General features: G+C 44.2%; 2 protein-coding genes and 1 pseudogene across 2 annotated transcripts in view; 1 reads left to right on the plus strand and 2 right to left on the minus strand.

Annotated features, from left to right (window-relative positions):
* The first annotated feature begins 643 nt into the window (after positions 1 to 643).
* Positions 644 to 3,122, plus strand: Pop5 (processing of precursor 5, ribonuclease P/MRP subunit (S. cerevisiae)). Its single transcript, XM_013014325.1, has 5 exons — positions 644 to 703; positions 785 to 927; positions 1,890 to 2,039; positions 2,199 to 2,282; positions 2,375 to 3,122. The coding sequence occupies exons 1-5, from the start codon at positions 684 to 686 to the stop codon at positions 2,482 to 2,484; spliced, it is 507 nt and encodes a 168-aa protein (XP_012869779.1). The 5' UTR covers positions 644 to 683; the 3' UTR covers positions 2,485 to 3,122.
* Positions 3,123 to 6,917: 3,795 nt separating this feature from the next.
* The window catches only part of Rnf10 (ring finger protein 10), a 34,523-nt gene continuing 14,935 nt past the window's right edge, over positions 6,918 to 26,505 (minus strand). The window contains exons 4-17 of the mRNA XM_013014289.1: positions 25,329 to 25,419; positions 23,031 to 23,215; positions 22,815 to 22,951; positions 21,040 to 21,200; positions 19,232 to 19,357; positions 18,712 to 18,982; positions 18,294 to 18,427; positions 16,141 to 16,258; positions 15,816 to 15,917; positions 12,739 to 12,894; positions 10,775 to 10,875; positions 8,510 to 8,567; positions 8,258 to 8,416; positions 6,918 to 7,452 (exon numbers count right to left, since the gene is read on the minus strand). Of these exons, the coding sequence (XP_012869743.1) occupies positions 7,376 to 7,452; positions 8,258 to 8,416; positions 8,510 to 8,567; positions 10,775 to 10,875; positions 12,739 to 12,894; positions 15,816 to 15,917; positions 16,141 to 16,258; positions 18,294 to 18,427; positions 18,712 to 18,982; positions 19,232 to 19,357; positions 21,040 to 21,200; positions 22,815 to 22,951; positions 23,031 to 23,215; positions 25,329 to 25,419 (1,876 nt within the window). The 3' untranslated portion in view covers positions 6,918 to 7,375. The remainder of the gene's footprint in view (positions 7,453 to 8,257; positions 8,417 to 8,509; positions 8,568 to 10,774; positions 10,876 to 12,738; positions 12,895 to 15,815; positions 15,918 to 16,140; positions 16,259 to 18,293; positions 18,428 to 18,711; positions 18,983 to 19,231; positions 19,358 to 21,039; positions 21,201 to 22,814; positions 22,952 to 23,030; positions 23,216 to 25,328; positions 25,420 to 26,505) is intronic.
* On the minus strand, positions 23,523 to 23,967 carry LOC105984296 (annotated as a pseudogene).

A 26,505-nucleotide genomic window follows, 5' to 3' on the forward strand; every position in this document is an offset into this window, starting at 1 on the left:
AACTGGAAGCAGGGTGTGGAAGGGGATGCCTGTAATCCCAGCACAGGGAGGAGGGGAGGAGGGGTGGGAGAGAGATACAGCACCACAGAGGGTGGTGGCAGTAACTCAAAGCGAGGAAACACCCACCTCCACAAGACCCTGTGACAAGGCCCGAAGAGGAACAAAGCGCATATTTGCGTCTACATTAGCGGACCGGGTCTCACCTGCACGCAGCAGCCCGACTTCCCCCGTTGACAATCCGGGGGCTTCAAGCGCAGGATCTGGGCCTCTAAAGTTCCAACTTGAGGAGAGAATCAGGGTAAACTGCAGCCACAACAGCGTTGCAAGGTCCGGAGGGCTGAGCGCTGCTGCAGCGGCTGCACGCCGGACACTGAGGTAAACGCCGGCGCGGAACAGAACCTCCCACCCTCACAAACACCGTTCAGCCAGTCAACTTCCCCAACAACTAAATTTAGAGGTCTCCGAAAGACGCCTGCGCGCTAGCAAACGCCTGCGGGGGGGCGGGGCTTGAAAGAGACTGACGCAAGGATGAGCCTCTCAACTCTAACCCCGCCCCTTACCCCGCCTCCACCTCTGAGTGGCTGCAAGCCTGTGGAGGCAAACTTCTCATTAGCCCTGGGTGGTCAGGGGGCGGGACCCACATCCGGCGTGCGCTCCCGGAAGCCGCGAGCGCGCAGGCAGCCATGGTGCGTTTCAAGCACAGGTAAGTAAGCAAGCCTCCCGGTCTTCCCGGATCCTCGGCGGCCCCGGCTCGCGCTCACCTCGCGCTTGTTGCCCGCTGCAGGTATCTGCTCTGCGAACTGGTATCCGACGACCCCCGCTGCCGCCTAAGCCTGGACGACCGAGTGCTGAGCGTCCTCGTACGGGACACCGTCGCCCGGGTGCACGGGACTTTCGGCGCTGCCGCCAGCTCGATCGGCTTCGCGGGTGAGGGCGCCGGGCCGGGGCTGCGGGGCTGGGGAGGGAGCCGGAAAGAAGGGCGGCCAAGCCCGGGCACCTTGATCCTCCATTGGTGACGGCTTTTAGCAACCAGGACTGGAACTCCAGACGGGAGACCGAGTTGATGCCGACATTGGGCAATTTCAACATCATCAGAAACTTTCCGGTACCCGTTTGACGTCTGCATTATTGCAGGTTGGGAATGAACTTGATCGGACAACTGGGGGAAGCAGTTAATAGTTCAGGATAAAGAGGCAGTATTTGACCAGTGACAAATGGTGAAACTTACAAGGGCCGGAAAGCCCTGAGCCATACAGAACACCAGATTGTTTGTACTTAAATGCAAGCCCAGCCAAGGTAAAGGCCCTCTCCCCACCCCCAGCAATTCCCCCAGTTGCTATACTTTTATTTCCTCTTTACCAAAACTCAGACTTAAATCCTGAAGAATAAATTATCGGGCTGCCAGACAATAGTTTGATTTTTCTTGAATGAAGCTGGATGTCTCTGGTCCTGTTTATTGAATTGACTAGTCAGTGACTGAATGTTTTAAATTCATTCACCAGTTAAGTTGTGCAACCATTGTCTCCACAGATGGTTTGTCCAATGTTTTTTTTCTTATTCCTTTCAGTAATCTTGGAACTCGAAGCCTTGGGCTCCCACAGGTGGCGCTCTAGCCACTTGAGATACGCACACTTCTGGCTTTTTGGCTAGCTAACTGGAGATGAGTCTCATTGGATTACGCCTGGGCTGGCTCAGAACAGCAGTCCTCATCCCGCCATCTGAGTAGCTAGGATTTCAGGCATGAACCCCCAGCAACTAGCTTTCAGGAATGTTTTTTTTACTTACTTGCCCAGAGCAGCTTTTGCATGTAGTAGGTTTCTCCCAAGGTTTATTTAAGTGCGATTTTTGTGAATCCAGTTTTCTAAAATGCCTTTTTCTTCCTGCTACAGTTCGTTACCTGAATGCCTATACTGGAATAGTGCTGCTTCGATGCCGAAAGGAATTTTACCAGCTTGTGTGGTCAGCGCTTCCCTTCATCACGTACTTGGAAACCAAAGGACACCGTTATCCTTGCTTTTTCAACACATTACACGTGGGAGGTAGGCGTGGCATGATGGGTCGTTTTTAGTGATTGGTTCAGAGATCAATCTTGATAGGTGAGGGTAGTCTGACAGCCCATCCCAGTGAGAGCCACAAACTCCCCTACCTCTGAAAGACAGCCTTTTCACAGGCTGTTGATGACAAAAACTTTCATTTAGGTACAATAAGAACCTGTCAGAAGTTCCTGATACAGTACAACAGGAGGCAGCTGTTGATCTTGTTACAGAACTGCACTGATGAAGGTAAGCAACAGAGGCCAATGAGCAGTGACTGAGTCTCAGCTAAGAAATCACTCCCAAAGGCATCTTTCATCCCTGTCTGTGCCTTTCTCCAGGTGAGCGGGAAGCTATCCAAAAGTCTGTCACAAGAAGTTGTGTACTGGAGGAAGAGTCGGGTGAGGAGCTTTCAGATAGTGGTGAGGAGGCCACTGAAGCAATGGAGTGAAGTTCTGCAGGCCCCAGCAGCAGGCTGCACTGTAGCCAAGCCCACTAGACATTCTAGGAGACAGCAGCTTCTGCAGTTCTCCAAACTTCTGTTGCAAAAAGGGCTTACAGAATTCGTGCCCTTAACCAAGTCTCTTTCCTCATCTGCATAGTCCTTGCTTTAGTGGGAAGACTACTTCTGTGGTATTGGATGAACTTGAGACTCCTCCCCCCTAAATGGACCTGAGGCAGATAGTCATATGGAATTGTGAATATTGGTGAGACACTGTCACTAAACTTGCATAGATCTATAGCCTCAGTATGGATCCCATAGGACTTAACAATACCAGGTGATTCCTTGCCAGGACATATTCATGCAACTTACCAAGAAATCCAGCCTTTTAACTGTAATCCTAGCACTTAGGAGGCTGAAGCAGTTGCAGTCCAGACCAGTCTAAGCTATACAGCACAACCCTCTCAAAAATACAACACAAACAGCTGCTGTACCTACTTTGTCACAAGAGGGTATGGGAAGGGTTTGTTCCCCCCTTCCCTTTTTTTGGATAACTGAGTTTGCTTTCGCCTTCCTTCCTCTCCCTCTTTTCCTCCCTTCCCTTGCTCACTCTCTCTGCCTCCCCCTTTCTTGTAATGCAGTTTGAATTCAGGGCCTTGTGCTTACTAGGCACTCTAGGACAAGTTGGGTAATATCACTGAGCCACACTTCCAGATTTTTTCTTGTGCTGGTCATTTTAAGATAGGTTCTTGCCTTACCCAGACTCATGGATTTCGATCTTTTGAGCTTCCTGTCCTACCAGGGATGACAGGCTATACCAGTACCACTGGCTGTTTCTCTTAAAGAGTCTTGCTAACTTTTTTCCTGAGGCTGGTCCCACTCTCAGCCTCCCATGTAACTGGGATAGGCATAAACAACTACACCTGGCTTTTTGTTTCTTCACACACACACCCCTTCTCTTCTCCCCTCCCCTCCCCACCAGGCCTGGGGCTTGAACTCAGGGCCTGGCCTGCTCAAGGCTAGCACTCTATCCCTTGAACCACAGCACCACTTCCAGCTTTTTCTGTTTATGTGGTACTGAGGAATCAAACCCAGGGCCTCATGTATACAAAGCAAGCACTCTACCACTAAACCACATTCCCAGCCCTTTGTTGTCCTGTCTCTGCTGTGTTTTACTGCAAGAAGGGCTAATCTCACTTCAGTGGTACAGATGTTCTCCACTCATTTTAACTTTGCAGCATGCTTACTGTACAAGACCATGTAAAGTCCCTCCAATCAAGATATTTAGCTATTTATGTGACATGCTTTCTTCAAGCAAGCCACTTTTCATTCCTAAACCTTAAATTCTAAGTTGTTATGAATGAGCATATAGTATTTCAAGTTTGCTTAATTTAAGGACTGTTGATGGAGCAAAATAAAAACTTTGCTTCTTCATTTAGTGTGCAACACAGTTCTGTACTCTGAAGTTTGGTTTGCCTCTTCATCACTTGAAATGATTACACTTCTATTTAGTTCTCAGTTATGTATTTGTAATGACTAAAAAGTAAAGATGTTATGTGTTTGTCATTTTCTATTGACAATGGTCTGCACATTGGTTCTCACTTTTTTTTGGGGGGGTCCAGTCGTGGGGCCTGAACTCTGGGCCTGGGCACTGTCCATCAGCTCTTCAGCTCAAGGCTAGTGCTCTACCACTTGAGCCACAGTGCCACTTCTGGCTTTTTTTCTTTTTGCTTATGTGGTGCTGGGGAATCAAACCCAGGGCCTCAGGCATGCAAGGCAAGCGCTTTACCACTGAGCCACCTTCCCAGCCCCCCCTTTTTTTTTGTCATGGGAACTGAACTTTGGGCCTGAGCACTGTCCCTCAGCTCTTCAGCTCAAGGCTAGCGCTCTACCACTTGAGCCACAGGGCCACTTCTGGTTTTCTGGTAGTTTATTGGAGAGTTTTATGGACTTTCCTGCCCCAGCTGGCTTTGAACCCTGATCTTCAGATCTCGGCCTCCTGAGTAGCTAGGATTACAGGCGTGAGCCACTGGCACCCTGCTCACTAATCTTTATCTAAAATCTAGACTGTTAACTAGTTGGAGAGAAGTCAGTTCAGTTGTCAAGCGAATTCCACAATGATGACAAGTTTTCTGACAGCTGGTGTGGCGTGATCTTTGGATATTTGTTACACTCACTGATCTGTTTATTCAGTGCTGACTAAGTCACACCACTTTTAAAACTTGATGGAATTTTACATAACCGTGAGTCATTAAAATATTTTCCTGGGGGGGGGGGGGGATGGGAAGGGGAAACAAAGGAGGAGGCTACAATGCTTGATAAGAAATATACTCATTATCTTGCCCATGTAATTGTAACCCCTCTGTACAGTATTTTCACAATAAAAAAAACAAAAAAATAAAATATTTTCCTACTCATATAGATGAAACTATTTGTCAGTTTAGGAGCCAGGTCTATTAGTTCCCTGAAATAATTCTTAGATGATGTTCAGGTGGTTATATAACACATTCTATATAGTAGTAAGTAGTATTGTCAGCTTGCCAGGAATTAAGAGAATATTCAAAGGTAAACTTTTTTTTTTTTGGATCAGTCATGGGGCTTGGGCGCTGTTCCTGCACTCTTCAGCTCAAGGCAAGTGCTCTACCGCTTGAGCCACAGCGCCACTTCCGGTTTTCTAATGGTTTTTATTGGAGATGAATCTCACAGACTTTCCTGCCCAGGCTGGCTTTGAACCATGATCCTCAGATCTCAGCCTCCAGAGTAGTTAGGATTATAGGTGTGAGCCACCGGTGCCCAGCTTCAAAGGTAAACTCTTAAGTCAGAAGTTTTCTAAAAGTTAATAAAATTTTCATGTGATTTGTAAGAACAATTTGTGTAACATAATTTATTTTGAGGGGCTGGGAAGGTGGCTCAGTGGTAGAGCACTTGCCTTGCATGCCTGAGGCAAAAAGAAAAAAGCTGGACGTGGTGCTGTGGCTCAAGTGGTAGAGCGCTAGCCTTGAGCTGAAGAGCTGAGGGACGAGCACCCAGGCCCAGAGTTCAGGCCCCACAACCGGACCAAAAAAAAAAAATTATTTTGAGATGGGGGGAAAAATGGAATGAAACATTGGCACTTGGGAAATGGCCCAAGGGAGGGAGATGGCCTCACCTGACCTCATTATTACATAGCCCTCAAGTAGCTACCAACTTCAGTTAGTTTTGTACAGTTCTCTTTTTTCCTGTGGCCACAAAGAAATTAGGAGTAAGAGTCTTGAAGTCAGGTTTGATCTGCTTCTTCCTAATAACATTTCTATAAAAGGATGTCACTCATAGCCCCTTACACATTTCTTAGCATTGTGCTTTTTTGCTTCCATATGACCCTTAATTCCGGGCTGGAAAAATTTCTCCAGGAGTTGCTGATTCAGAATTTCCCAGAAATGGCAAGTTAAACCTAAGCCCAGCATTAGGCTTGACACCAGAAAAGATATCAGTCCATCACAACTCATCAGTCCAGCTGTTACTAACTTAATTTTAAGAAATTGTGTGTCGGGCTGGGAAGATGGCTCAGTGGTAGAGTGCTTGCCTTGCATGCATGAGGCCCTGGGTTCAATTCCTCAGCACCACATAAGCAAAAAGAAAAAGCCGGAAGTGGCGCTGTGGCTCAAGTGGTAGAGTGCTAGCCTTGAGCTGAAGAGCTGAGGGACAGTGCCCAGGCCCAGAGTTCAGGCCCCACAACCAGACCCCCCCCAAAAAAGTTGTGTGTCTATTTAATCTGTAATGAATTTAAAAAGTTTACATTTGCGTGGGTAAGTAATTTATTCCAAGTTACACAGCTTTTTGCTTACACATTCTGTTAGAGGTCACTTTATTAAGCAGTAAAAGAAGATATCACTCAAATTTGGCTGAAATCAAGGAAAGCTGCAAAGAGTAGGCAACCTACTTGCAGTTGACTTGCTCTCCCCACGTGCTGGTCTCCTATTCTTCCATCTCAGGCCACTATCACTTAAAAAAGGCTTGGTGGGAAGGGTGGCAGATCCCAGAGCTTTCTTTTTTTTTTTTTTTGGTTGGTTGTGGGACTTGAACTCTGGGTCTGGGTACTATCCTCAGCTCTTCAGCTCAAGGCTAGTGTTCTACTGCTTGAACCACAAATGCCTCTTCCGGTTTTCTAGTGGTTTATTGGAGATAAGAGTCTCATAGAGTTCCCTGTTCAGGCTGGCTTGAACCATGATCCTCAGATCTTAGCCTCTTGAGCAGCTAGGATTACAGGTGTGAGCACTGGCACCTGGCACCCAGAGCTTTCTTAATGAGAATTATAGCTTAGCTTACTCATATGAAACTTGGTTCATGAGACAGGAAACCCTCCTCCCCCAACACACCTTGTGAATACAAATACTAGGGACAACCTACCACATCCAGCTGGCCACAGCAGGGCTATTTGTTAGAAGAAAAACTTAAATTCAAGCTGTGTGTCCTAAATCCATTTTATTTGCATCCCTCTTTCTTTAACAAGGAGAACTGAGCAGGTAGGGAAGAGTTACCCATTCAGATAGGTGTGCTGAGTGACAAGGACAGCCCAACACAGGATGCCACAGCAGAGCAGTCCTGAGGGACACTGAAGGGATTCAAACTTGTTTGGTAAAGAAAATTCATTACACATGGACAGAAAGACTAACCTGGCAGCGAACTAAAAACCTTGGCAGGAAGAGATCTCGTGAGTGTCAATACTTTATTTTGGTGTAAAGACGGGAAGCTGGAAAATACACTGTATTTAAAATTTTCTTGGTTTCCCCTCACATTGTGGAAACCCCCTCCCCCCCGCCCCAAGTTAATCTGTTCAAACTCAAATACTTAAAAATTACAGCAGCAAAACAAAAGCGCAGGAAAAAAATCAGATGGAGAAGGTAGCCTTGGGCGAGTAGTGTCACTTGGTATGGACAACTGAGGTGCTGAACAGGAGCTTCTGTTTCTGCTTTTTCCTTTTCTTTCCTCCTTTCTCCTCTAAAGGGAAACAGAGAACTCAATTTGCAATGCCATCCCCTTGTCCCTGCTTTTTCATTACTAAGTCAGAGTGTGGGATAAAAGTGCAGGCCCTAGAATTCCCTGGATTTCAATAACAGTCCTAACATACTTTTTGTTGTTGCTTTTTGCCAGTCTTGGTTCTTGAACTCACAGAGCCTGGGCTCTCTCTCTGAATCTCTCTGTACTCAAAGCTAGCATTCTACCACTTAAGCCACAGTGTCACTTCCAGCTTTTTCAATTTATGTGGTACTGAGGGCTGGAACCCAGGGCTTCATGCATGCAAGGCAAGCACTCTACCACTGAGCCACCTTCCCAGCCCCTAGCATACATTTTCATTCTTGTCTGTAGGCAAGTCACTCTTCCTCCCTTGATATCAATTTCTTCAGCTGTAACTTGAACACCATACCCATTTAACATGGTTGTTGGGAAATAAAACTAGCACAGTGCTAGTTACATATAAAGCACACCATAAAATGTGTCATACTATTACAGTGTAGGGGTGGCCATGAGCCTGATTTCCCCATCTATGAGCCACCCTTTACCAACTCAAGATTCTAAAGTGTAGGCAGGATCTATGCTCCACTATTTTGGAAAAACAAATCATAGTTTCACTTCCAGGAGATGGTTAAACAAGTCCTATGCCAAACAAAACCATTAGTAGACACTCAGGTGCTGAAGACAATCCTTGAGGCTAAGAAGAAAAAGAGCCTGAACAAGCCCTGGAATCTGTAGTGGGAACAGCAACCTGAGTGCCTGTGCTGGACACTAGAGTTCCTGCCCTTACCAGAGAGGGGATCTGAAGTAGAGGGTGTGTCCAGTTTCATGAAGGCTGCTTCAATAGCTTGGCTGAATGAATTCTGGAAACTGGGCACAGGAACACGATCTGAGTTATCACTCTCCCCATCACTGTCCACGGGGGCAGGAGGAACTAAGCTGTTCTCATCTGGAAAAGACAACAGCATTCTAATTCTAGAAACAACTCTAAAGCTTTTAAGGACAGTGTCTAAGTGCCTCTTCACCAGCAGGCCCTTCTCACCTTTCTTTGGAGCAGTTTTGGGCCAAACATCTGCTTTAGCTTTTCCAACCCGCAACATCTGCCAAAGTGGAAAAGGGAGAAAAGAATTCAGCCCAATGTTTTTCCACATACCCACCTTGATAAAGGGGTATAGAGCAAACCATTAACATTTGGAAGGGGTCAGCACTAGGATGCAAACTTGGAATTACATCTGCCAGGCAGGTAGCTTTAGTAGAGCTAAAGCCCCAGCTCTTTTTTTGGCTTTTTTTTTCAGGTAGGGTTTTATATTTTACCTGGGAATAGTTTCACAATGAGATCCTCCTACATTTAGCCTACATAGAAATACAGACATATACCACCACATGAGGCTTATTACATTGGCATCTTGCAAACTTTTTTTGCAAGGCTGGTGATCCTTAATAGCTGAGATTACAGGCATGAGTCAATAAAGCCTTAAGTGGATTTGTTCTTTAGAAAATATGTAAAGAAGCTGGGCCATGGTGGCTCACACCTGTAATCCTAGCTACTTAGGACACTAAGATCTGAGGATTGCAGTTTAAAGCCAAACCAAGCAGGAAAGTCTGTGAGACTTATCTTCAATTAACCACCAGGAAACTACAAGTAGCACTGTGGCTCAAAGTGGTAGTGCTAGCCTTGAGCAAAAAAGCTCTGAGACAGCACCCAGGTCCCAAGTTCTAGTCCCATGACTGACAAAAAAAAAAAAGTAAAGAGAGAGATGTAGAGTGCTTGTCTAACATAAGCAAGGTCCTGGGTTCAATCCCTAGCAACACCAAAAAGAAAACAGAAATGGTAAAAACAAATGGAGAACATGGCAAAAAGAATTCAAGAGATGCTTAGATTCTCAGGTATGATGGTCGACATCTGAATTCAACACTGGGGAAGTTGAGTTTGGGAGGATCACAGTTCAAGGCCAGCCCAGGAGTTCATGAAACCCCATGTCAACTAATAAAAAACTGGGCTTAATGGAATGCAACTGTCATTCCAGTTATGCATGAAGTGTAAATAGGAAGGTCAGGTTTCAGGCTAGCCCAAGTGAAATGTGAGACCTTATTTTTTTTTTTACAGGTGGGAGCTGGTGACTCTCACCTATAATCCTAGCTAATCAGGAGGCTGAGATCTGAGGATCTCGGTTCAAAGCCAGTCCAGGCAGGAAAGTCCTTGAGACTCTTATCTCCAATTAACCCACCAGAAAATCAGAAGTAGTGCTGTGGCTCAAGTGGTAGGGCATTCACCTTGAGCTGAGGGACGGTGCCCAGATCCAGAGTTCAAGCCCCATGACAGACAAAAACAAACAAGCCCTATAGATTAGGGAAGCAGGGGGTTTAGAGGAGGGCAGCAGACAATTGCAGAAAATAACAGTGGGTGAGTTATACTCAATGTACATACTTCAAAGTGAAACAAGGACCATATGGTGGGGCTGGGATAGATGGAGGTGGAGAATGACAAAAGGTGACACTGAGCCCACGTGGAAGTGTGGCTCAATGCTTGGTCTAATGCACCAGCCTTGAGCAAAAAAGTCAAGTGAGTGTGTGTGCAAGGCTCCAAGTTCAACTGCAGGTGCAGCTCATGTGTGCACGTACATGCGCGCACCTGGACACACACACAGACACACACACAAGGTTACTAAGATATATCACCTATGTTTTATTCTGCTTTTGTTTTTGTTATTGTTTTTGTCAGTCATGGGGCTTAACTCTGGGCCTGGATACTGTCCCTCAGCTCTTCAGCTCAAGGCTAGCGCTCTACCACTTGAGCCACAGCGCCACTTCCTCACCTATGTTTCATTCTTACTAGAAATGTTTTTAAATGTTTAATCTGAGTCTGCTCATGAGGAAACCGACAAATCCAAATGATACCAACTGAAGAATTCAAGAAAGCAACTGGTACCAATGCATTGAGCACTAGTAGCTCCTTTAGTACTCTTGGCCTCGTTTAGAGAAAGTATAAAGTACTCGTTTTTGAGAAAGTCTAAAGTACTGAGACTCTATAAATTTCCCTCTTTAGCTTCCCACTGTTATGTACTAAAATCAATGCAACAGCTCTAGGTCTTCCTTCTCTAACAGTATTTCCAGATCATCTGCTCTCAGCCACATCCTGCTGCTTAAAGCTCCAACTGGCAGCAGATTTCCCTTATATCATCCACTAACTCAAGTTTGTTCAGCTGTATTACAATGAAGGACAAGAGTCCTTGGAAAAGCTTCTCAGAACAAGTAGAAGAATCCTTCTTAGATATTCTTGGGCTGCTTTTACAAGCAAAGGATTTACCTGGGCAAAGGAAGGGAAAGGAGAATCTTCTTCCAAACTCCCAACGCAGAAAGAGGGACTACCCTGCCCGGCAGTGGGTGACAGGGGGGTCAGCAGAAAATCTGAAAAACCAGAGACCAGATTATGTAAGTTCCAAAGTGCTAGTGTCCTAACACAATAAGCCCTGAGTCAAAGCAGGATAATTCCCACTGCATACCACTCTCCCGAAAACTTTCTCTCAATCTTTTATTACTATTTTTTTCCCTGTTCCTGGAGCTTGAACTCAGGGACTGGATGCTGTCCTTAGCTTTCTTGCTCAAGGCTGGTGTTCTTCCACTTGAGCCACACCTCTACTTTTGGCTCTTTTAGTCATTGAAAATAGTCCAGCAGCCTTTCCTGCCCAGACTGGCTTCAAACCACAATCCTGAGATCTCAACTTCCTGAATAACTAGAACTACTATAGGCCTAAGCCACCAGCACCTAGTGAAAACACAATCTTTACAGATAATATCCAATGACCTGCTATATTCCCTCATATAGCACTATTTCATTATGTGAATATAGTAGTAGAATCATATGTGATCATAGGATACCAGAGTTATACATATTCTGATTTAGTACATTTTGTTAAAAAGTGCCTGACAATCTTAAATATCTGCTGGGTGCAAGTGATTCAACACCTGTGATTCTAGCAACTCATGAGGCTGAGATCTGAGGATTGCAGTTCAAAGCCAGCCTGAACAGGAAAGTCCATGAGAATTTTATCTCCAAGTAAAAACCAAAAAAGCTAGAAGTGGAACTGTGGCTTAAATGGTAGAGCGCCAGATATTTCATTTCCTAACACTAGATTCCCTCAATAAGTGTTTGTTAAATTTTTAAAATTTTAAATGTCAACGACTTCTTTGAATACCTGACAATCCTCAATTCTCCCTCAAGAGACCTAGTCTTGAATATATATTTAGTCTCAGTATGCTATACATTCAGATATATAAGCCCACAATGAAATGATTTTGTAATGGTCATTTTTTTAAATCTTATCCACAAATGTTTAACATTCTATAATCAACTTTTCATCTTCCCATTAATTAGTAAAGGCAGCTACTTCCTTGTTCAAAAGGTATGAAGTACTGGGTGCTGGTGCCTCACACCTGTAACCCTAGAGGTACTCAGGAGGCTAAGATCTGAGGATTGAGGTTCAAAGCCAGCCTGGGCAGGAAAGTCCATGAGACTCTTACCACCAATAAACCACCAGAAAACTGAAGTGGTGCTGTAGATCAAGTGGTAGAGTGCTAGTCTTGAACTGAAGAGCTCAGGGATACTGCCCAGGCCCAGAGTACAAGCCCTATGACCACCACCACCACTACTACCAACAACAACAAAAGGTATGGGCTGGGAAGGTGGCTCAGTGGAAGAGTGCTTGCCTTGCATTCATGAGGCCCTGGGTTAGATCCACAGCCACATACACAGAAAAAGCCAGAAGTGGCGCTATGGCTCAAGTGGTAGAGCTCTAGCCTTGAGCTGAAGAACTGAACGACAGCGTCCAGGCCCAGAGTTCAGGCCCCACGACAAAAAAAAAAAAAAAAGGTATTAAGTATTTCATGACATAAATGCTGTAATTTAATCATTTTCTAATGTGTAAGCTTTTTCTTTTATTTATAAAGAATACTTTGGTAAAGAGACTCATTCAAAGATTCTCAAGCATTTAGAGGACTATGCCAAGCAAAATCTAGAAATAAAACAGCAGGAAAGAATCTAGAAAGTAGGTTTGAAATTCAGAAGCTGGGTAGCATTTAAGAAGTCTGTACAGCTAATGGGAAAAGATAATCAAATAGCAAGAACTTGAGGTAGTTTAGGACTATCTGAAGTTAAGGTTTTTCACCAAAACATGACACCATGCCAAACAGGGTCAGAGTTGTAAATTCAGATACAAGAGTGTTGCTTAAGATTTAGCTACTGCCTGAATTCTTTATATTTCAGCTCTTTACCTGTATGGGAACCTGGACTTCTACTGAGAGGAGAAAGGGAGAGGGCCCCTTGGCCCTCAGTGCTGGTAGGACCCAAAGCATGATCAGAGGAGCAGGTATAGGAATTGAAGGCAGGAAACTGCTGTAGATTCTCTAGGGGAATGTGGACTTCAGGGTCTGCAAAGGAAAAACAGTAACAGTAAACCCACTTACATAATTCCTCAAATTTCCAACAGTTAAAGACAGCCAAATAACAGACTCTGAGGGATCCAGAGAATACAGATTGGAGGATACTGTAAAATCTGCGTTTAACGCAATTTTATTTATTTTTTTTTTGGGGGGGGGAGTCCGGTCGTGGGGCTTGAACTCTGGGCCTGGGCACTGTCCCTCAGCTCTTCAGCTCAAGGCTAGCACTCTACCACTTGAGCCACAGTGCCACTTCCGGATTTTTTCTTTTTGCTTATGTGGTGCTAAGAAATCGAACCCAGGGCTCTACTACTGAGCCACCTTCCCAGCTCACAATTTTTATTCTAAATGTCTGTTTTTACTCCAAATTGTCTGGGCCTGATGGCAGCACACAGAATGTTATAATTGCAGCACTCAGGAGACTGAGGTAGGAGGATCTCTGGGTCAAGGCCAGCCCAGAGTACATATTTCAAAAGAACCAAAGCAAAGTGGAAATGGGGCTGGCTCCAGTGGAAGAATGATTGACCAACAAATGGAAGGCTTTAAATTCAACCTCAATACGGTGGAAAAAAAAAAACCCAAACCAACCAAACAACAAAAAGGCCAAACAAAGCAGGTCACACACCTGCTGTCTTAACTACAAGGGAGGCTAAAATCACCAGGCTTGCAATATGAGGTCTAGGCAGAAAGTGTCCAAGTCCCTATTTCCACCAATAAAAGAGGCTGGATGTGGTGGTACACAACTTTCATTGGGAAGCATAAATAAGAGGATCAAGGTCCAGGACATACCAGGCATCTATTTGGAAAGTAATGATAGCTAAGAACAGTAACAAAGGGCAGGGAGTATGACTTAAGTGGAAGAGTGCCTGCCTAGAAATTGCAAATCCCTGAATTCATACTCCAGTAATGCCACACACATACACACAAACACGCACATGCAAATATATGTGACTTATTCTAACTTCATAATTAAAGATGGGTGTTAAACATAGTTGTTATATGGTTCTACTTATCTAAATATTTTCCTAACAAAAAAGCTAAAGCAGGGCTGGGAAGGTGGCTCAGTGATATCGAGTGCTTGCCTCGCATGCATGAGGACCTGGGATCGATTCCTCAGCACAACATAAACAGAAAAGGCCAGAAGTGGCGTTACAGTTCAAGTGCTAGAGTGTTAGCCTTGAGCTGAAGAGCTGAGGGACAGTGCCCAGGCTTCGAGTTCAGGTCCCATGACCCAAAAAAAAAAAAAAAAAACTAAAGCCAAACATCCTGCTCTTGGCAGAGGTCAGGGCATATCCCTGTAACACAGCACTTGGGAGACTGAGGAGAAACGGCTAAACTCAAAAATTCAAGGCTGGGGCTGGGAAGGTAGTTCAGTGGTAGAGTGCTTGCCTTGCATGCATGAGGCCCTGGGTACGATTCCTCAGCACTACATAAGCAGAAAAAAGTCAGAAGTGGTGCTGTGGCTCAAGTGGTAGGGCACTAGCCTTGAGCTGAAGAGCTGAGGGACAGAGCCCAGGCTCAGAGTTCAGGCCCCACAACTGACCCCCCCCCCAAAAAAAAAGAACTCAAGGCTTGGGCTGGGAAGGTGGCTCAGTGCCTTGCATGCATGAGGCTCTAGGTTCGATTCCTCAACACCACATAAGCAGAAAAAGCCAGAAGGGGAACTGTGGCTCAAGTGGTAGAATGCTAGCCTTGAGCTAAAGAGCTGAGGGACATCGCCCAGGTACAGAGTTCACACCCCACGACAAAAAAAAAAAAAAAAAATTCAAGGCTTGCCAGGTGCCAGTGGCTCACATCTATAATCCTAGTTACTCAGTAGGCTGAGATCTGAAGGTTGCAGTTCAAAGCCAGCCCAGGCAGGAAAGTCCATGAGACTCTTATCTCCAATGAACCAGCAGAAAACCAGAAGAGCTGCTGTGTGGTTCAAAGATGTAGAATGCTAGCCTTGAGCAAAAGAGCTTAGGGACAATACTCAGTTCAAGACTTAGAACTGACAAAAATTTAATGAATAAAAAGTAAAGCCCCTTTCCTGAAACATTTGTTTTCTCAAGTTGAGGTTGTATGAGCCAAATAGCAAAGTACTAGCAGTCCTAGCGTACGCTTGCTCCACTCTGGGGAAATTTATAGGGTTTGCTATACCACATGGAATCCTAAGAACTAGGTGCTTTTCCCAGTCAAGGACTCAAATCTTTGTTTCCTGGTATATAAGTAGGACCTCAGTTACATTAAACCCCTAGATTCAATGAAGTTTATGCTAGAGAATCAGATCCTAAGATTGTGCTTTACTGGTACAACAGTTCTCAAATGTGTAATTTCCTTCACGTTCTTCCTAGCTTGCCTGCTCCATCAGACCCTCCTGGTACTCACTGTGTAGTACTGTCCCTCAAACAGGGGTAAACTGGGCATGTGGCTCACGCTTGTAATCTAAGCTACTCAGGAGGCTGAGATCTGAGGATTCAGGTTCAAAGCCAGCCTGGGCAGCAAAATCCATGAGATTTTAATCTCCAATTAACCACCAAAAAACTCAAAGTGGTAGAGCACTAGCCTTGAGCAAAAGAGCTCAGCGACAATGCCCAGGCCCCCAGTTCAAGCCCCACGATCAACAACAAAAATAGTCAGGGGATACCCATTATTCACAGCACCAGGACTCTAGCACTCCCAGCACATCTCTAACTTCCTCTCTGGAAACAGTGTGAATCTCATCTTCACTTTTACTATGTGCTTTGTATACTCAAACAAACTCATTAAATATTCAACCAACCCTATAAAGCAAGTACTGTCCTAACTCACAGGTCCAAGAATTGAAAGAAACAAACTGCAGAACACAAACCAAGTAGTCTGGTTCCAGGCCCAGAGCTTCCACACAATGACATATGGCACAAGCAGTCAAAGGTAAGAGTTCCTGAACGTACACTTGCCCTGCTTCTTGTTCTCCTCCATTTCAATCCTGCGCTCTCGGCGGCGTTCCTCCCGGGCCTTCTTCTGGCGCTGGCGCTTCCTCTTCTCAATATCATCTGCAGATTAGCCAAATTGTGAAAAGGCAGGTCTTAGAGCACCTGGACTCTTCCTGGCTAACTAGTAACAAAGCCTACAGTGGATCCAACTGGACAGATGATCATACGGAGTGTTTCTGGAAGAATCAACTCATGATACAGTTCCTCAAAGTCTCCACCCACACTGGTTTCTGGTCTGAAGTCCCTGAACCCCACTACAGATGCAAAATGGCAACTTTCTTACCTGAGAATATCTCTAGGGTTTCCTTAGAGACCACAGGAGGCTGCAGAGCCAGTTCGCAAATGCTGAACTCACAGGTAAGAGGCAAGTGGGAGAGATATCTATGACGCTGTCGAACATCCTATATTGGAATTAAGACCAGTACTTGAGAACAAAGGGTCTCAAGCCAGATTTCCAACAGTACACACATATTCACAGACAGCCCTAGCACTCAAAAGACTAGTACACAAGTTAAACTACTTTGAAAAGCCAAATAGAAACTGGTTTGGCTACAACAAGACAGGCACCAATCAAGAGATTTTTCCTAGACTATGCTGCAAATGAACAAATTGAGCCTAGTAACAAATTATCAATAGCTATTCAGCAAAGAGCAAACGGCACATGGTCTCCCTGATCAATCCAAAATGCAAGGTGATATGACAAAATTAACAAGGCTTAAAAAACAAAGGACTTCCACTCATCTGGTCGAATCACTACCCATGCTGCTGATCACATATATGGTACATACTTGCACATCACAGGGAAACCAGGAGGAAGACACAGAACTAGAGGGAATCAGGGAAAAACATACAATAGCAGGACCCATCAGCTGCACTGGACATTGATCAAAACGAACCGAGCAACTCAATGACAGCAATGGGAGGGAGGGAACAAGTGGGAAAGAGGTAACAGCTGACACTATGCAAAACAAAAGAAATGTACATATCACCCGATGTGGAAGAAATAACTGTATTGTCAAAGCTCATAGAACTCATAAATGTTATAGACCATGATAGACAATTTGTCCCATGAAAGTTAGAATGTGTTTTATGACTTTAACTAAGCATCATTATTCCACAATACTGTAAAAATTGGGAAATTAGGGGCTGGGAAGGTGGCTCAGTGGTAGAGCGCTTGCCTTGCATGCCTGAGGCCCTGGGTTTGATTCCTCAGCACCACATAAGCAAAAAGAAAAAAGCCGGAAGTGGCGCTGTGACTCAAGTGTTAGAGCTCTATCCTTGAGCTGAAGAGCTGCAGGACAGTGCCCAGGACCAGAGTTCAGGCCCCATGACCGGACCCCCCAAAAAAGGGGGAACATTATGTAAACAATCACAATAAAGAATTTTAAAAAATAGCTATTCAGCTGTTTCTGATTTTCTAGGGTCTACAATGGAAGAGAGAGAATAGGCAATTAGGAGAAAAAAGCAAAAAATAACTCTGGGACCCACTGACAGAACTAATGGTAACTAGGAAGAGAAATGATATTTCCCTACAGAATGAAGTCTGGTCTGAAACAGGGAAAGATAAATCCCATTAACTTATTTGCTAATCTTCTCTGAATGTGTATGATGGAAAGCTGACAGTACTCCAAGTCTCTAGTTTTTAAGGCTTCTAACAAATTGGTGATCAATACTGGAGTTAATTCCAAAAAAGCAAAAATATACTTATATAAACTATTAGACTGTAATTCAGTTATCTGCTAAGCTAAAAATGTACCTTATGCCTGTGTGATCTGGCTTATAGCTCCAACAAGTTTTCAATTTTTTTTTCTTTTCTTTTTGTTGGTAGTCGGGCTTGAACTTAGAGCCTGGGCCCTGTCCCTGAGTTCTTTTGCTCAAGTGTAGCACTCTACAACTTTGAGCCACAGTGCTACCAGTGGTTAATTGGAAGTCTTACAGACTTCCTGCCTGGCCTGGTTTCAAACAATCCTCAGATATTAGCCTCCTGACTAAGTAAGATAACAGTTGTGAGCTCACAAGTTGTGAGCCTGGGCAAGTTTTCAATTTTTATGGATAGTTCTAATAAGCAACCAGAAGAAAGAGAAACAAGCACAAACTCCATCTTGAATGAAATGAGACTTCCATATCTACAAACCACAACAAATTATCCTGGGGAGCAAGAGAGCAATGTAAATTGACTTACCAAGCTCTGTCATAGTAAAGGAGAAGCATCTAACTTTAAAAGGAAAAAAAAAAAAATATTCACAGCACCATCATCAAAAAAACAGACAAAACAAAACAAAAAAAACATACCTAAACCTGAGGTTGTGCCTAGCACATTCAAGGCCCTAGGTCTGATTCCCAGCATAAGAAAAACAAATAAAAGTCTTATCACAAACCTTGGGAGGACTACCAAAAGAAATTAGGGGTTGTTATTCCCTACCCCTCCCTCCTTACCTCAGACATGGAATACCCAGCAATCTCTACCACAGTTGCTGAAATCTTCTCCGGGCTCTGCTCCAGGCTGCCATACTCCCGTACAAGGCAGCGCACATTCACAGGATGCAGGAACATATGCTGCCCATCCTCCGCTGAAGACAAGAGCTCTATCACAAGTCAATTATTTTTAAGGGGGGGGGGTCTTGAACTCAGGGGCTTTGCTTTGCTCTCGCTAGGCAGGTGCCTACCACTTAAACCACACTTCCACCCCACACAACTATCCTGTCCTAGATAGGCCTGCCATGGCCTCCCTTAGCTGAAAGACCCTAAAATCCAAACACCAGGACCTAGTAGAAATCTGTCCTGTTCAGAAGACCAGGTGATCCTTTGCAAACACCTCTGTGGCAAGCCAGCCCTCCCCCCTCAGGGCTCTCACCTTGGTAAAAGTAGTAACAAGGAGAGCTGCTCAGGTGTGTGAAACCTGGTTTGGTGATGGGCTCCTGCTGACCAGCCTCAGTACAAATGGTTCTCTCCCCAAGACTGTCATCTGCTAACTCCGAGTCATCACAGGTCTCTGACAACCCCTCAGGCTCAGGTTCAGACACTCCTTCCTCTTCCTCTACCAGAGGCAGAGCAAGAGGATGAGAGTCCAGAGAACAAACTTCTGTGGTTTCTTCATTGAAAGCAGAAAGATACTCTAGCATACCCTGTCGGAACAAACTCTAGGTCAACAGAAAGTTATGTTTTGTTTTCAAACAGTGATATGGCAAAAACAAGGGTAAGAAGCTTCCTGGATATTTATCTGAGCTCTCAGCTACTGATTTAACACCTCGGGCAAAGAGCAATGAGCATACAGGAATCATGAGTCATAGTCCCCTCTGTCCCAGAAGTTCAGATCTCACAACAGTGCATTTGAGGAATGACAGCCATTTCATCTGTAACGGGGGCACACTGACCTTCCTTGGTTGGAAAACAGATTCCTTTGCCAAGGGAGCCATCAGCACCAGTTGTTCTAGAGCAGCCATGACACCAGTGACCTCGCCTCTGCTTTCAGCCAGTCCTGACAGAGCCTCTTCCCGAGTCTAAGGCCACCAGGAAGAAGACCAGAAGGAAGTAAGTTTCCAGAAACACATTCATTTTGAAGGGCAAGGACTTAGAATGGCCCCTTCTCAAGAGAAGTAACTAAACCCAAGGGGAAGAGGTTTAGTTAGGTTATTAAAACCCTCACTTGGGCTGGGAAGGTGGCTCAGTGGTAGAGCGCTTGCCTTACATGCATGAGGCCCTGGGTTCGATTCCTCAGCACCACATAAGCAAAAAGAAAAAAGCTGGAAGTGGCGCTGTGGCTCAAGTGGTAGAGCACTAGCCTTGAGCTGAAGAGCTGAGGGACAGCGCCCAGGCCCAGAGTTAGGTCCCACAACCGGGCCCCCCAAAAATAAATAAAAAAATAAAACCCTCACTTGTTGAAGGAAGCAGGTAGCAAAAACACCTAGTACTTACACATGTACAGTGGCTCAATCCTGTTAGTTGGGAGCCAGAGATTAGGGGAGTGCAGTCTAAGGACAAAAATGCTCAATAGCTAGTCATGGTGGAGTGCACCTGTCATCCCAAGCTACAGAGGTAGCAAAATGGCTGGGTATACCTGTATACACCTATAATCCCAGCAACCTGGAGAGGCACTAATTAGGGAGATCACAGTCCAGGTCAACCTGGCCATAAAAGCAAAACTTTAGCCAGGCATGGTGGCTCACACCTATAATCCTAGCTACTCAGGAGGCTGAGATCTGAGGATCACAAATAAAATCCAGCCCAGGCAGGAAAGTCCGTGAGACTCTTATCTCTAATAAACCACTAGAAAACTGGAAGTGGCGTTGTGGCTCAAGTGGTAGAACACTCACACTCACCTTGAGCTCTAGAGTGCAGTAACAGCACCCAAGCCCAGAGTTCAAGCCCTATGACCGACCAAAAAAAAAAAAAAAAGCATACTGGGCACCTGTGGTTTATTCCTGTAAGCAAAAGAAGTTAAGGACAGTGCCCAGACCCTGAGTTCAAGCCCCAGGACTGGCAAAAAAAAAAAAAAAAGGAGTTGAGCACTGGTGGCTTATGCTTATAATTCAGCTATTCAGAAGGCTGATACATGAGGATAAAGGTTCAAAACTAGTCAGAGCATTCACTGAGCACATTTTTTGAGTGTCTTCTATGAACAAGACATAGTGTCAAATGTTTAATTCTGGAATCCAAGGACTAATAATAAAATAGAATAATGATGGAGATTTTACTACCCCAACAGCCCTCTAAAAAAGCTATTATAATTTAGATAGTACGGTATGTCACAATAAACAAATCAACAACAGAACAATCCAAAGCCCCCCTCCAAAAAAAAAAAAACTTAGCCAAAGCAGACAAACTTGAGGAACTCATCTCCAATTAACTAGAAAAAAACTGGAAGTAGAGGAGTGTGGCTCAAGTGGTAGAATGCCAGCCATGAGCAAAAAAGTCAAGAGAGCCCACAAAGGCCTGTATTCAAGTCCCAGTAATGACACCAAAAAAGAAAAAAGATTTTAATCTATGCTTTTAGCTCTAGAAAGGACCTAAAAGACTTCTTTACCTTCCATCTCATCACCACACAAGTCCAGTGCAGAGTGGCATTTCAAGCCATTCTCTGCTTATTAGCTTTAGTGTGGGCTGAAGTAATTTGTCCCTAGCATCTGTCCCCAGACATGAAGTTAAAAACATCTTTGGTTCTACTGTCCAATGAATTCTTTACCTTGAGCTCCTGGATAGCTGCCTCAATAAAACAAGACTCAGGAGTGTGCTTCTCTTCTGCCAGCTGCTGCTCCAATGCTACTTTCTCTTCCAGAACCACCCGTTGCAACACCTGCTCTTTAGAGGCCAATAGCAGCTTAGAATATTGGCTGTGCTGTTCATCTGCAAGAAAGCCAGTAAGATCATAAAAATGAGACAATAGTTTATTGCTGGGTTCCAATGGCCTGTAATCCTAGCTATTCAAGAGGCTGAGATCTGAAGATCATGGCTTGAAGCCAGCCCAGGCAGGAAAGTCAATGAGACTCATCCCAGTTAATCAACAGAAAACTGGAAGTGGAACTGTGGCTCAAAGTGGTAAAGAGCTAGCCTTGAGTGAAAAAGCTCAGGGAAAGTGCCCAGACACTAAATTAAAGCCCTACAACTGACCCCACCCCCCAAAAAAAAATTACAAAAATGCAATTCTCAGCCAGGCACTAGAGGCTAACACCTATAATCCTAGCTAGCTACCCAAGAGGCTGAGATCTGAGAATCACAATTCAAAGCCACTCCTGGCAGGAAAGCCTGTGAGATGATTATCTCTAAATAACCACTAGAAAACCGGAAGTGGCTCTGTGACTCAAAGTGGTAGAACACTGGCCTTGAGCAAGCCCCACAACCAACAACAACAAAAAAAAGTCTTTAACTCTGACCCCTTAATATGAGAAGTCTAAGAAAATCAGAGATAAAAATCAAATATTTAATTGCACAAGTATTTAAGTATATATAACATTATATAGAATGTCAGAAAAGTAGGAGCTGGGAATGTGGCCTAGTGATAGAGTACCCAGCATGTATGAAGCTCTGGGTTCAATTCCCCAGTACCACATAAAGAGAAAAAGCTGGAAGTGGCACTGTGGCTCAAATGGTAGAGTGCTAGCCCTGAGCAAAAGAACCTCAGGGACAGTGCCCAGGCTGAGTTCAAACACAAAACTGGCAAAAAAAAAAAAAAAGGAAAATGAATAATTCTAATAAATGGTTTATTACATGGTTTATTGAAAAGAATTTTATGGTATCGTTCAAATAGTTCAGCTCCTACCTAGTAGGGCATGAAGGTTGAGTTCAAACCCCAGTACCCACAAAAGAAGGAAGGGAAGAAATTTCTAAGATGGAACAACCACTAACATTATAAAGAAATGTCTATGTTCTAGGAGAAATGCAGGTGTCAGAATAACAAATCTAATTTCAATTTCTCAAAATATATATGTACTGAAGAAAGTCTGTAATTAACATTTTGTACCACCTTTAGGAAAATATCATAGATAACTTTGATTTCTTTTCTTCCTTCTCCTAGATTTTCTGGAGTGGGGATTGAATCCCTGGCCTGTGCATCCTTGGCAAGCAATCTACCACTGAGATACATCCTCAGAGCTTGGTTTTTTAAAAATAGTTCTTACTATGTAGCATAGGCTAGAAACAGCCTACACAAAGAGTAAACTTCTGACACTACAAAGGGCTGGCAATGCAGCAATCCAATCTTTTTTTTTTTTTTTGTCGGTCAAGGGGTCTGAATTCTGGGCCTGGGCGCTGTCTCTCAGCACTTCAGTTCAAGTTCTACTACTTGAGCCACAGTGCCACTTCCAGCTTGGTCTGCTTATGTGGTGCTGAGGAATCGAACCCAGGGCCTCATACGTGCAAAGCAAGCACTCTATCACTGAGCCACCTTCCCTGCCCCATGCAATCCAATACTCTTAAAGGCTGTACTCAGGATTACCTGCCCCCAAAATAATGAGAACTCACCTCCTAGATGAATAGGATGGTCTACATTCATCCACTTGGATTTGGGCAAGGCTACTAACACTCCTTTCTCCCTCTTCATCAGCTGCATTGTAATGTTATCACCAACAACATACTGACGTGATTCTGTGGCAACCACACTGTAATAAGGACAGTTAGATGAAGCAGAGCAAGATGCTAGTGGACTTGAGCCTAACCTAGTAAAGGCCTCAGTCATACCTCTTGAGATCCTTCTTATGCACAGAACTGTAACAAATGGGACATTTACTCCAGGTCTTCTCGCTCAGTGAAAGATAATGCAGGATGCATGCCCAGCAGAAGATGTGTCCACAGCGAGTTATCTTCGCTGCAGTAGGTGGATAGAGGCATATTGGGCAAGATGGCACTTCATGGCTACAGATGCGCTGAAACAAAATGCCACCATAATTTCAGAACTGACCAGGGGTATCAAAGTTCAAAACCTCAGCCTCTCCCATCTCCTCTCATCCCTACTCAACACATTAAAATTATTTAACAATGTAGGTATAAAGGATGACATCATTTTAAGCAAATTGTTTACTAAATCATATATTTCACTTACAAAAACAATGAGTATGCATAGAGTGAAGGATTAACAGAGCACCATAAGTAATCTGCCAACAAATCTATCAATAACTTCCAAACAACTTTTGTTTATGCATATATTTTTTTAAGTCAACTCTTTTTATTTGTTCATTTCTTGCATTTGAAGTACTCTTCGATGACATCCTTAGCCTGAGATTCTTTGCCATAGTCTTTAACTACACAACTGCAATCAACTACTTTATGGGGCTTTCCCTCTCGACCAATTTTGCAAAGATCTACCCACTCCCCTAGTTTTTTTGCTGTCAGCAACCTTAATAAGATTGATTTGGTGCTCAGCACAAAAGGCCTCCACCGACTTGGACATACATGGGCTCGCTGCAGTTGGATGTAAGCACACAAAGGTGTGCTTGGCACTTGTCTAGGGCTTTGGCAGCTTCGTGGATTCCACGTGCTAGGCCGTCGTGGATGAGGGCGGTCTTCAGCACCTCTTGTAAAGCAGCATTGACATCCAGTACACCTCCAGCAGCAATGCCTTCCTCAGCCATGGTGGTGGATTATGGTGAAGCTGAATCTTGAGCGCACCTGAGCTTCCGCCTCCACACTGGGGCAGGGAAAGAGCTATGCATCTATTTTTAACTGGTATGTATTAAACTTAATAGGCCTATGTCAGTCTCAGAGGGCTTTATGAATTCTCACAGTAATAGCTTAATTAAAACAACAACAGGCCAGTGGCTAGTGGCTCACACCTCTAATCCTAGCTACTCAGGAGGCTAAGATTTGAGGATCACAGTTCAAAGCCAGCCCCCAGCAGAAAAGTCCTAGAGACTCTTATCTCCAATTAACCACCAGAAATGGCACTGTGGCTCAAGTGGTAGAGGGCTTGCCTTGGGCTAAAGAGCTCAGGACAACACTGGGGGGGGGGGGTGAACAAAGAAAGAAAGGAAAAAAAACTGCCATTCTGAAAGTGGTTCTCCATCAGTTACACTGTTAGGACCAGCAAGGACATACTTTAACTTCAGTTGGAAAGAAATATAACAATGACTTTGGCAGAAAGTGCAGCTGTGCACTACACAAAGGGCTACCAATGAAGCAAGTCCTTTTTTTTTAAAGAAATCTTTATTGAGATTGTGATTACATAAATTTCACAAATTTCACAGTATTGTAAGATAGTGATACTATTAAAGTCACATACACATTTTAACCTTCACAAGGCAAATTGTCATCATCGTGGTCTATAACGTTTATGAATTCTATAAGCTTCGATGATACAACTATTTCTTCCAAATTGGGTGATATGTACATTTCTTTCGTTTTGCTTAGTGTAAGCGGTTCCCTCTTTCCCTTTTATTGCTGCTGGAGTTGCTTAGTTCATTTTTATCAATGTCCTGTGCAGCTGATGGGCCCCTCTGTTGTCTATGTTCCCATTTCCCTCTGATTCTATGTCCTCCTCTCCTAGCTTCACTCAGATGTGCACATACATATACACCACATAGTAATGATACAAAAAAATTGAGTGGAAGTCCTTGTTTCATGAGTCCTGTTTACTTTGTCATATCTCCTTGTATTTTGGATTTAACCTCCACCTATCAGGGAGACCATACGCCATTTGTCTCTCTGAAGCAAGTCCTTTTAACGGCTTGATCAGGAGGAGGGAACTACAGCCCCTCACAAGGGCCCTGCTTACTGCATCCCCAGGGAGCACTCGGTGGTGTAGATAGGACTGTTTATATACCTTTAGATCAGAGCCTTTCACATCCTATGCCTGCAAGCCAGTGTCAACTAGATCTACAAAGGAATTCTGGGAGGAAGCAAGGACTGGCCTCTGAGAACTATCTACCCACTAGGCAAGCAGAAAGGGCTATCAGTAGTGCACACAGCCAACAGCTGCTGTGTCACCACCTTCTCTTTTTTAGTTCTCTCCCACTAACTAACAAGTCTGTCTGAGCTACTCACCACTTGTTCCACAAAGTCCCAGTTGACTAAGGTATCAGGATCAGCAAAATGAGCTGTGTAGTCTTGGTCTTCAGACACTACAAACTGGCAGCTAGAAATAACAAGAAAAACAACAAAATGGTCCTAAGCAGAAATTTGTCATCTCTTCACTCAAACTTCAAATGCAGGCCAGTAACAAGCATGGTTTATGAAGCACTGTAACAGGACTTTGAGCTCCATTTTAGAGCTCTGGTTCTAGAAGGAATCCAATCTAAGCAAGAAGTACAAACCTATGAAGTGTTCCCTTGAATTAATCTACCTCTACCAAACAATTCCTCCTCAAACCTTGGAACCCCAGAACACGGTTCATCTTCAAGGGAATAGAAACTATTTTCAATCATCTGAGACCAGTTTATATAAAGTATACAAAAGGAACTACAGATATGACTCAAGTGGTAGAGTGTTAGCAACAGCACCAAAAAAAAAAAAAAAAAGCTTACAATGTATACAGTAGTTAATTCAGTCTACAGCCAAAGTCGAATCTTATAACTACGGCTACACAAAAGGATAGCTGGGCATGGCAGCACTTGCCTATGGCACTAACTACTTGGGAGGCTGATGTGAGAGGATCAGTTGAGCTCAGGAGTCTAAGGCCAAAATGAGCAACATAGTAAGATCTCAAAAAAAAAAAAAAAAAAGCAGAATCTTTTTTGTTTTTTTTTGGTCCTGGGGCTTGAACTCTGGGCCTGGGAAATGGCCCTGAGCTCTTCAGCTCAAGGCAAGCATTCTACCACTTGAGCCACAGCACCACTTCCAGTTTTCTGGTGGTTAATTAGCAGTTAAGTGTCTCATAGACTTTCCTGCCCTGTCTGGCTTAGAACTGCGGTCCTCAGATTTCAGCCTCATGAGTAGATAGGATTACAGGTGTGAGTCACCAGCTCCTGGCCTCTTTATTTTATTTTTTTTAATGGGTTGTGGGGCTTGAACTCAGGGCCTACTCTGAGCTCTTTTGCTCCAGACTAGTGCTCTAACACTTTGAGCCATAGCTCTACTTCTGGTTTTCTGGTGGTTAATTGGAGATAAAAGTCTCATGGACAGGCTGGGAAGGTAGCTCAGTGGTAGAGTAGCTTGCCTTGCATGCATGAGGCCCTGAGTTCGATTCCTCAGCACCACACAAGCAGAAAAAGCTGGAAGTGGT

The sequence above is a fragment of the Dipodomys ordii genome, unplaced genomic scaffold (genome assembly GCF_000151885.1).
Source record: "Dipodomys ordii isolate 6190 unplaced genomic scaffold, Dord_2.0 Scaffold23, whole genome shotgun sequence".
Taxonomy (NCBI): Eukaryota; Metazoa; Chordata; class Mammalia; order Rodentia; family Heteromyidae; genus Dipodomys; species Dipodomys ordii.

Excerpts from the sequence above, each read along its gene's own strand:
- Pop5 (XM_013014325.1), top strand. The coding sequence starts at position 684 with ATGGTGCGTTTCAAGCACAG. Across the intron at positions 2,040-2,198 it reads CAACACATTACACGTGGGAG|GTACAATAAGAACCTGTCAG; the intron begins GTAGGCGTGGCA and ends ACTTTCATTTAG. Across the intron at positions 2,283-2,374 it reads ACAGAACTGCACTGATGAAG|GTGAGCGGGAAGCTATCCAA; the intron begins GTAAGCAACAGA and ends GCCTTTCTCCAG.